The sequence below is a fragment of the Colobus angolensis genome, unplaced genomic scaffold (assembly GCF_000951035.1).
Source record: "Colobus angolensis palliatus isolate OR3802 unplaced genomic scaffold, Cang.pa_1.0 Scaffold335, whole genome shotgun sequence".
Classification (NCBI taxonomy): domain Eukaryota; kingdom Metazoa; phylum Chordata; class Mammalia; order Primates; family Cercopithecidae; genus Colobus; species Colobus angolensis.
The window spans coordinates 89,356-100,506 of NW_012116655.1; the positions used below are offsets into that span (position 1 = coordinate 89,356).

Consider the following 11,151-nt stretch of genomic DNA (forward strand, 5'->3'; position numbering starts at 1 on the left):
GCCAGGATGGTCTCGATCTCCTGACCTCGTGATCCGCCCACCTTGGCCTCCCAAAGTGCTGGGATTACAGGCGTGAGCCACCGCGCCCGGCCAAGAAGCCATTCTTATCATCAGAGGGAGGGAGTCCGGGCCAAGGGGAATCTGTGTGAACAAGCCTTGTGAAACTTACCCTCATCTGCCTCGTCACTTCTCCACGATTAACTGCCTTAGCCCAAACCTCTTTATCTTGTCACATTCTCACAATTCACTACTGTCTGTCCAACCAAGTGTAGAAGCTTTCGGCCCTAACGGCTTCTTGAGCCTTCATTTTGCTTGTGAATGGTCCCATGTACATGTGAAAATTACTCAATAAAATTTGTATGCTTTTCTCTTGTTTGTCTTATGTCAGTTTAATTCTTGGTCCCAGTCAGTGACCCTGATAAGCTAGAGGAAAAAATTTACCTGCCTTACAACTTCAGATTTAGGTGGACCTGAATTTGAATCCTGCCTGGGTCACTTAGCAGTGTGACCTTGAGAGACCCACTTTCATTCTCTGACTCAGTCTCCTCACTGTAAATGGGGAGAAGCATCTCTGCCTTACAGGGTCCTGGGGATCAGAGGCCGTGTTCAGGAAGCACCTGGCGCACAGTGGAGCTCGGCTATCGGAGACTCCTATAAAAGGCCTATCACAGGCACAGGCCAGGAAAAACCCTGGCAAGGAAAGACAGTTCCAGTCTTTGAGGAGATGAATTGAACCCACACAGAACCCCAGTGAGCAAGTGGAAGCTACTGCTAAATAGATGCTGAGCCCTTTAGAATGAGGGGGTGCTCAGAGGGTATATGGCAACCTGGGGTCCAAACAGCACTGACTACCAGCTGCTTACCAGCAAAGGGCCTGGGTTACCACCAACACCAGATGTGATGTTGGCTTGTTTTTGTTGATGCCTGGTACTAGTCATGAAGGAGGATGGAGTAACAGCATGATTGAGGCGGGTGAATGACATAATAATAGCTACCCTCTCTGGAGAAAAACCAGGCTTGATCCCTACCTCAAACCTTACAAGAAAACAAATTACTGATGAAGATTCTAATGTAAAAAGTTAAATCATAAAAGTGCTAACAGAAACCCTGGGAGATTTTTTTTTTTTCCTTTGAGACAGAGTCTCACTCTGTTACCCAGGCTGGAGTGCAGGGATGCGATCTTGGTTCACTGCAACCTCTGTCTCCCAGTTTCAAGCGATTCTCTCACTTCAGCTTCCCGAGTAGCTGGGAATACAGGTGCCTGCCACCAAGCCCAGTGAATTTTTGTATTTTTAGTAGACATGGGGTTTCACCATGTTGGCCAGGCTGCTTGCAAACTCCCGACCTCAGGTGATTCACCTGTCTTGGTCTCCCAAAGTTCTGGGATTACATGCATAAGCCACTGTGTCCGGCCAAACCTGGGAGATTTTTAATAAATAATCTGAGACCTTGCCAAGTATAACCAAAAGATTGGTAAATTCTACTACCTTAAAAATTTAAAAGAATTTTTAAATTTATGTATGTATTTACTTTTAAGATGGAGTCTTACTGTGTTGCCCAGGCTGCTCTCAAACTGCTGGGCTCAAGCGATCTTCCTGCCACAGCTTCCCAAAGTGCTGGGATTACAGTTGTGAACCACCTCCCCCAGCCAAAAAAATTTTAATTCTGAATGGCAAAAGCACCACAGACAACACTGCAAGATAAAACACAAACCGGGAAAAATATCTGCCCTTAATTTCACTGACAAAATCTGTAAAGAGCTCCTACAAAATAATAACTTTTTTTTTCTTTTTTGAGACAATCTTGCTCTGTTGCCCAGGCTGGAGTGCAGTGGCACGATCTTGGCTCACTGCAACCTCCACCTCCTGACTCAAGTGATTCTCCTGCCTCAGCCTCCCAAATAGCTGGGATTACAGGCATGCATCACCACCCTGGCTAATTTTTGTATTTTTAGTAGAGACGGGGTTTCACCATGTTGTCCAGGCTGGTCTCGAACTCCTAACCTCAGGTAATCCACCCACCTCAGCCTCCCAAAGTGCTGAGATTACAGACGTGAGCTACCATGCCCAGCCAGGTAATAAGTTTTTAAAAAAGAAAGGTCTGGTCTGATGGTAGTAGGTTATCAGAACTTATTAAATTTGGTGTCACTAAAGTTGGTATACAATCTCCCACTGCTAAATTTGACTAGCTAAAAAAAGAAAAAGAAAAAAAGAAAGAAACAACCAGGTGTAGTGTTGTGTTCCTGTAGTCCCAGCTACCCAGGAGGCTGAGACAGGAGGATTGCTTGAGCCCAGGAGTTCAAGGCTGCAGTGAGCTACAATAGTGCACTGTACTCCAACCTGGACAATGGAGTTAGACCCTGTTTCTAAAAATAGTAATAATAAATAATTTGAGAGAGAGAGAGAGAGAAACCAAAAACCAAATAGAAAAGTGGGCAAGGGCAAAATATAAGTACAAATAATTCACAGAATAAGAAACACAAATACATTTCACAGAATAAGAAACACAAATACATTTCACAGAATAAGAAACACAAATGGTTGTAAAACATGTATTGCTCATCCCCACTTAAGAGAAAATAAATGCATACTCAGGGTGCACAGACTGGCAAAATGAGGAAGCCTGTGACACTGGCCTGATGATGGCTATGGAAGGTACAGGTTCTGTGGGTTACAGCTGGACAATAACCATGAAAAAAACCAATGCACAGTTTCCACTTTTAGGACTTCATCCTGCAGGTCAAATTTGCACCAACTTATTCAGTGGAACACTAAAAGAGCACAAGGTTGGGAAGAAACCTAACTGTCCATCAACAGGGACTGGCTAAATAATTATGGCTCACCCATGCAATGTGATATTTTAATTATAAAAAAATGAAGCAACTTTTTCATTTTGGAAGGCTCTCCAAGATACCTAACATAGGAAAGCAAAGTACAGAACAGGGCATGCTATGCGCACGCGCACACACACACACACACACACAAGAAATCAAAGTATAGAATAGGGCATGCTATGCTCACACACACAGGAAAGCAAAGTACAGAACAGGGATGCTATGGTCACACACACACACATAGGAAAGCAAAGTACACAATAGGGCATGCTACGCGCGCGTGCGCGCACACCCACACACACACAGATACAGGAGTAGGAGGGAGACCGTATCCCCCGGTGGCCATTGTTCAGTCTGTGCCATGTGCACACACCACCCATTCGAGAGTGCAGCTGACTACACACAGACATGCTGTCATCCTTTTAGGCTGACTCTGCTCCAGGCCTTGCACAAGTGCTTTCCCTCTCTGTCTCTGTTTCTCACTACAGTTCTTCGAGGTGGTTATCTCTGTTCTGCAAATGAGGAAACGGAGGCTAGGAGAGGGTCAATAATGGATCTCTGGGTCACCAGTGAGGAGTCTGCCTGAGCCCCAAGCCTTACATGGCTGCACCATGACCCTGAAATGTGGCTCACTGGGCACCTGGAGCAGCGCGCTGTGTGCAGTGGATGAGGCCTAATGGGGGTGAGTGGGAGGAGCGTAGGAAAAACTATAGGAGAGGGCCTGTCAGGGAGGGAACTGGGGGTCTGCAGGGCCTATGGGGTCTTGGGAACTTCTAAGTCACTGGCCTCTATCTAGGCTGTGCATGGAAAGCACCCATGGAACAATGGAAAATCCCTGTGCCAGGCCACGCCCCAGTCTAAGTGGGTGCTGCTGGGCCTGGATGTGAGCACATTTCCAGGGCCCGGTGCAGGCTGGGCTGGATCCACTGCTCTTGGCTCTAGAAGGGGAGCACTAGGGTAGTCAGCTCGTCTGAGGTGGCCTTTGAGGAGCTGGCCCGCACTGAGGGCAGGTGCCTGAATGGAGGAGCAAGTGGCACGTTCCATGCTCCAAATCAGGCTTGGCATGGCCCACATCCTACTTCTGCAGAGGGACTCGCTGCTGAGGGGCTGGGTCCCTGCACCGGGAAGCGCCAGATAGCTGACACTTCCAAGCCCAGTGGTTACAGGGACCAGACAAATGTCAGGAAGAAAGGCTGGACAGGGACTGGGGGGACTGGAGACATGACCTGTCCAGAGGGGACAACTGCCACTCAAGCCCTGATGACAGCTGCTTCCAGAGAAGCTGGCAACCACAAATTTTTCTGCGAAATCTGCTAGTTTCTAATGTCAGCAGGATGTTCAAAATGTTTTAAAACCCTACACAGGCCAAATAAAACACATATGTGAGCCAAATGTATTCCTCTGCCGACAGTTTTGAACTTCTGGTTGAACGCAGTAACCCCTGCTCCCTAAAATATAATAAGGAGGGTCTTGAGAATTAAATCACACAGCGTGTGAGGCCCTGGAGGTTAATGAGACAGGAATGAGGGTGGCCGTGGGGGAGGCGGGAAGCACCTGGGAGTGGATCATCGACTCCATCAGATCTGAACTTGCACATCGAGGGACTTTGCTCTACTTTAAGTTCACAACAAGGAAGGGCCTTATGGGATTCCTAAAGCCCCTTATGCTACAAGCAAGCTTGGTGTGTGCGAACAGTTTTTGGAGGAAAAAGAAGGTCCACAGCTTTCCTTAGCGTCTCACAAAGATCTGTGATTTACAATAGGCTAAGCATCCTGTCTTTAAAAGTAATGCCAATTCAAAGACGCAGCTGCCATCAAATACAAAGACTGGTGCCCTTCCCAATGGCCTCTGCTTGGGCTGGACCCCATGGCCTGGTTAGGCCGAGTCCTGACCACCCAGAGCCTTCTCCTTTGCTGCTCCTAGAGGGGTGGAGGAACACCCTTCCTCTCCATCAATTTTTCTTTCTTCTGTGAGCCTCAGCCTTCCCTAAACTCCCCCGCCTGAGGTAAGGTGCCCCTAGGGCACCCCGAAGGCTCCCCAGGCTTCCCTCCAGGATGGCACTGATTCCTCTGCTTGCTCAGGTCGGGGCTGGGGCCGGGGCCTGGGCCTGGGTCTGAGCCCCACAAGGGCAGGAACCATGTCCAATGTGGCTCTAGCTTCCTAGGAGCAGGCAGAGAGTGGAGCTCAGAAAACGTCTATTAAAGGAATTAATGAATGAACAAAACGACGGTAATCATTACTGTCAAAATAGTAATGGTAATACTAATACCGTTATTAATAGTAACGATGATGATAAGTTGGGGGGTGGAGCTGACCTTGAATCCCAAGGGCGCTTTGTGTGACAAAGATCCACAGGCCACACGTCAAGTGGTGGGGAGCTGTAGTTGGTGGGGCTGGGGTAAGGTGGGCCTTGGCTCTGCCACTGATTAGCTGTGTGATCTCTGGCAAATGGGGACAATAACCATTGGCCTCAGGGGTCATCAGAGGGTACAGGAGTTGCAGCCCCTCTACAGTGGGGGTGGCAAGAGCAGGGAGGGCCTCCAGCAGGAGGCAGGGAGGGCCTCAGGAGGCTCGGGGCCTACCGACAAGTGCTTCTCCTTGAACTGGGCAATCTTGCGTTTGCCCTGCTCCTGGTTTTCCTGGATAGCCTCGTGGACACATTCACTGAAGGTGTCAAGCTCTATCTTCCGCTTCTCCTGCTGTTTCAGGCCATACTCAAAAATGTTCACGCAGATGATGACAAACTTGTCCTTATAGGTGAGTGGCTGTTAAGGAAGTCCACAGCTGTTTCAGGAGCAGGCTGCGGAGGGCATGGCAAAGGTGTTGGTAACCCTGGCACTGTGCGCTCAACAGTGTGTGGGACTCAAACTCCTGGTCTCATGTGGTTCATTTGGTGGATGAAGAAATCAAAGGCCCAGAGATCCAGGACTGAGATGTAGGTACAATGTGTGTTTGGTGCATCCCCACCCTCAGCCTGAGGGATTCAGGAACGGGGCCTGTGCAAAGGAAGGAGGCAGGGACCATTGGGGAGTCTACAGAGCAGAAGGCAGACATGCTCAGAGAGGTCCCAGAAGAGAGGCCTAGGGAACCTGGGAGCCTGCGAGCCGGTCCCAGCTGGGGAAGCAGGCAGTGTGCATTTGTCTCTTGTTTGCTATCTGGAAGGGCACCCTTACCGAGGGCCTGTCTTGGTGCTCAGCTGCTGCAGTTGTAATAGGGATGTTCAAGTCCTGGCTCTGCCACTGCTTCTAGGACCCACCCTGGCAAGTCACTTCACCTCTCTGGGCCTCAGTTTCCTCATCTGCAGCTGAGGGTGCAAAAGAGCCTGGCACATGGAGTCCTTGGAGTCAGGAAGGGAAAGCCCACAGGACTTTGGTGATCCTGTGGGATGGAAACTGATGCCCAGAGAGGTGAAATGCCTTGCCGAAGTCACATGGCTACACGGGGCTACAGCCAAGGCAAACCTGGGTCACCAGCTGGCAGAAACAACCCAGCCCGGGAGCTGTGCTGTTCACTGTTCCTCACCACCCTGCCCTCATTCTTTCCAGAATGTCAGGTGTGTTTGGTTGTTTTTGAGAGATGGTGATATGGTTTGGCTGTGTCCCCAACCGAACTCATCTTGAACTGCAGCGCTCACAATTCCCATGTGTTCTGGGAGGAACCCGGTCGGGGGTAACTGAATTATGGGGGTGGGTCTTTCCTGCGCTGTTCTCGTGATAGTGAATGGGTCTCACGAGATCTGATGGTTTTAAAAATGGGAGTTTTCCTGCACAGGCTCTTTCTTTGCCCACCACTCACATAAGATGTGACTTGCTCCTCCTTGCCTTCTGCCATGATTGTGAGGCCTCGCCAGCCATGTGGAACTGTATGTCCAATTAAACCTCTTTCTGGCTGGGCGTGGTGGCTCTCGCCTGTAATCCCAACACTTTGGGAGGCTAAGGCTGGTGGATCACCTGAGGTCAGGAGTTGGAGACCAGCCTGACCAACATAGTGAAACCCAGTCTCTACTAAATACAAAAAAAAATTAACCAGGTGTGGTGGCACATGCCTGTAATCCCAACTACTTGGGAGGCTGAGGCAGGAAAATCACTTGAACCCAGGAGGCAGAGGTTGCAGTGAGTCGAGATTGCACAATTGCACTCCAGCCTGGGCAACAAGAGCAAAATGCTGTCTCAAAAAAACAAAACAAAACAAAACAAAACCCAAAACCTCTTTCTTTTGTAAATTGCCCAGTCTCAAGTATGTCTTTATCAGGAACGTGAAAACAGACTAATACAGATAGGGTCTCACTACGTTGCCTAGACTAGTCTCAAATTCCTGGCCTCAAACAATCCTCCTGACTTGGCCTCCCAAAGTGCTGAGATTATAGGCATTAGCCACCTCACAGGCCCAGAAGGTCAGGTTTTTGAGTGAATTTCTCTCTATCCAGTGAAGGTGGCTCCATAGACTCATCTGTGACTGGATGCCTTAGCTCAGAGCTCTCAGATCCAGGAGCTCCTTGATTCTGTCCTGATTCCCTCAGCTCACAATTTAAGCCCATTGGTCGGTGGTCATGGCCATGGCCCTAATGACAGGTACCAACCACATCCTCTGAGCTCCAAGCAACTGGGGAAAGAATCAGCTTCTCAGGCCCCACAGACAAAGCTTCAAAAGCTGGCCTCTAATGGGGTGACCCTGGACAGCCAAGCTATGTTTCCCCAACTATAAAATGGGGTTAATGATGGTACCTGCCTAGTGGGGTGGTTGAGAAAACAATAGATACCAGATCCAAATGCACAACAGGGACAAGCGAGTACGGCTAATGAGAACACATTTCAATCCACTTCTCCACCGCTGAAAACCTGGCTTGCCAAACATGGCCAGCCCATGCCATGCTGACCAGATACTCCACATGTCCCTGAAATCCAGATAGCATCTCCCCCATGCAGCTCAGCTGACCTAGCTCTGAACTGCCTCTTGGGTACATTACTCTCAAGTGGAGATTTTGCCTCCCAGGGTCTTACAAGAGAGATGGAGAAACTCAGGCCTAGAGTGGAAGGAGTCTTGCCAAGGCAGGCTGGTGGCAGAGGCTGTGAGACAGCCATGAACTCGGAAGGATATGCCTCAAGGAGCTCACTGACACCAGGCAGGTAGGACAGCTTGTTGCCCTCTGAGTCCTCAGCATACATGCTGTCAAACAGGAAGGAGCCATTCAGGTGTTCCACAAACGCAGTCTGCAGGCAGAAACACACCTAGGTAGGACGGCTCCTGTCAGGGGCTCCTGCATCGTCTCACAGGCCCATGAGGAAGGCAGGCCGGGAGGGGCATGTTCCAGGCAAAGAGAATGGCATGTGCAGAGGTGCAGAGGCGTAAAACTGCAGGCTGTTTCCAGAATGCTACACATGGCTCAGTCTGGTTGCAAGGAGGGGTGGGGACCAGTGGGAGAGAGGTCAACAGGGTCTAGTCATGAATTCAGGGCCATGCTGGGCTAAGGGACCTGAGCCGTTTCTGGCATGTCATGGGGAACTGCCTTAAGGGTCTGAACGGGCCTCTGACAGACTGTTTTTAGCACATTCTCTCCAGCAGCTGGAGGTAGGAATGCCAATAAGGGGTAGGGTCAGGACTGAGATGGAGCTGGCCCTGGGGCAGGGAGCAGACGAGCCAGGCGGGGAGAGGGCATCAGGCCCTGTGGAGGGAGCGTGATTTCTGTGTTTTCAGAGCCTGGGGATCCCTGCGGACCGTTTTACTTGATCAGTGCCCTCTTGTGGGCATCTCTGAGCGGGGCTGAGGGCGTGCAGCCTGCCAGAGCGGTACCTTGTGCTTCTCCAGCTCCTCCTGCCGCGCCTGCTCGTCCTCCAGCCGGACCTGCATCAGGTTCTCCTGGTGCTTCAGCTCATCGATGCTGTACTGGTGCTTAGCCTCTGCAAGCTCTTTCTGACCAGGGAATGGGAGTGGCATCGTTACAGGAGGTTCCTCTGAGCCACGCCACCTCTGCCATGCCTCCTCTGCCACACTGCAGCCTCCTGCGTGTGGGCAGGGGTGTTGCATAGGGGCCTGCGTGAAGGCTGTGAAAGCCATGAGGTCTCGTGGATGAGAATGCCCATCTCTCGATGACCCTCACCAGCTTTTTGTGAGTGCAGGGAAATCAGGGAAAGACCAGGAGGAGCAGAAGGCAGCGTGGTAGGCTGGGGTTCCCAGGGCCAACCCCAGGGCAGGAGCCACAGCAATGGAGTGCTCCCCTCGCCCCAGACTGGGTGTTCTCCACAGAGGACTTGCTCTCTCACTCCCAACAGTCCTCAGCAGGCCTTTTGGCCTTTTTTGGGGGAAGGAGGACAACAGGACAGAGGTAGACTGAGGTCATAGGGCTGGTCACAAGGGTCTGGCCTTTGGCTCTCTCCACCACACTGGCTCATCCCCCTGCACCTGGCAGGGAATGCTGGCACCTCTAGAACTCAGTCCCCGCCCCTTCTCACCTCACTCCACGTGCCCCAGGTGATCCCACCTGTACCATGGCTTCAAGTACTGCCAATTGGCAATCCTTAGATGACACTCAGGTCTCTACCTCCAGCCCTGACTCCGCCCCTGAGAGGCAGGCCTGAGCCTCTGATGGCCTGGTTCCCTCTGGAGCTCAGCTGTTAATACTGCTCCTGGGATGACACCAATTTGGGGTGAATCCTGGCTTGGCCTTGAGCCAGGGATCCTGGCTAACTGCTTACCCTCCCTCAGCCTCCTCAACTTCTTTTTTAATTTTTAAATTTTTTCATTCTGTTGCCCAGGCTGGAGTGCAATGGCATCTTCTCAGTTCACTGCAGCCTCAAACTCCTGGTCTCAAGCGATTCTTCTACCTCAGCCTCCTGAGTAGCCAGGATTACAGGTGTGCACCACCGCACCTGGCTAATTTTGCTAGTTTCTGTAGAGATGGGGTCTCCCTATGTTGCCCAGGCTGGTCTTGAACTTCTGGGCTCAAGCAATCCTCCCGCCTCAGCCTCCCAATGTGCTGGGATTACAGGCATGCACCACTGCTCCCGGCCCTCCTCAGCTTCTGCATCTGGAAAACCAGACAGGACAGGCCAGCTGTGATGTGGCCCTGGGACAGTGTGTGGAAGAGGCCTGGCTCCTGGGAACACGCACGAAACAGTATCCACAAGGGTGCTGCTGGAATCACTCTGACAGAGGCAGGTAAAGGGATTAGGAAGAGGGAGCTGCCCTTTCTCTCCTAGTTGTGGGCAGGGAAAGCTACTCTTCAATGCCCCTTTTCCAAGAAACCTGGGGGCTTGAGGACTGTGTCTCACAGGGCTGGGAGACTGAGAGGGAGATACTTGCTGTGTGGTCATCAATGCGCCGGAAGTCCAGGTACACAAGGTCAGGAAGGTGGGCACAGATGAAAATCTTGTAATCCTCTGCCTCAGAGATAGGGTTCCCAGAGAGGCTGAGCGTCCGCAGGCACTTGAACCGCCGGAGGTAGATGATCTGGGGAGAAAAAGGGAGAACGGCCCATTTTCTTTCTTTTCTTTTTTTTTTTTAGATGGACTCTCGCTCTGTCGCCCAGGCTGCAGTACAGTGGCGCGATCTCAGCTCACTGCAAACTCCACTTCCCGGGTTCATGCCATTCTCCTGCCTCAGTCTCCCGAGTAGCTGGGACTACAGGCGCCCGCCACCACGCCCGGCTAATATTTTTGAATTTTTAGTAGAGATGGGGTTTCACTGTGTTAGCCAGAATGATCTTGATCTCCTGACCTCGTGATCCGCCCGCCTCGGCCTCCCAAAGTGCTGGGATTACAGGCATGAGCCACCGCGCCAGTCCGAGAAAGGCCCATTTTCTTGGCAGCCACAGAGTTGAAAACACAGCTGCACCTCCCTCCTCAGTACTGTTTCAGAGTCAGCCTGGCCACAGCACCATCAGCATTGGGTGGTATGACAGGCCGTGTGCAGGTATGGGGGTGTTCCAGGCTGGGAAGCAGTACTGAGACCTTCCGTCAGAAATGGGCTTTCCAAAGAACCAGCAGACCGTGGTTCAGGTCTGCTGAACCACGTGGTGAGACCTTGAACAAGTTACCCAGCATCTGTGAGCTTTGATGTCCACATCTGTAAAATGGGTATAAGGATATCATATGTGTTACAGGTGTTGTAAGGACCAAATGAAATAAACTATAAAAAGCACTGGAAGAGTGCCTGACACCTATTCAGTAATGGTAGTTTTAGTTGCTGTTAACTAGTATAGGCACACCCTTTTATTTTTAAAAAATCTTTTAAATTGAATTAAATTTAATTTTTTGAGATGAAGTCTTGCTCTGTCGCCCAGGCTGGAGTGCAGTGGCACGATCTTGGCTCACTGCAACCTC

At 50.8% G+C, this 11,151-nt stretch overlaps 1 protein-coding gene across 2 annotated transcripts in view; it reads right to left on the bottom strand.

Moving 5' to 3' along the window:
- Positions 1-11,151, bottom strand: part of LRRC48 (leucine rich repeat containing 48) — a 47,837-nt gene that overhangs the window by 14,716 nt on the left and 21,970 nt on the right. For both annotated transcript variants that reach the window (XM_011952132.1, XM_011952133.1), the window contains 4 exons: positions 10,129-10,279; positions 8,624-8,739; positions 7,931-8,043; positions 5,416-5,590 (listed from right to left, as the gene is read on the bottom strand). In XM_011952132.1, coding sequence (XP_011807522.1) covers positions 5,416-5,590; positions 7,931-8,043; positions 8,624-8,739; positions 10,129-10,279 — 555 coding nt within the window. The remainder of the gene's footprint in view (positions 1-5,415; positions 5,591-7,930; positions 8,044-8,623; positions 8,740-10,128; positions 10,280-11,151) is intronic.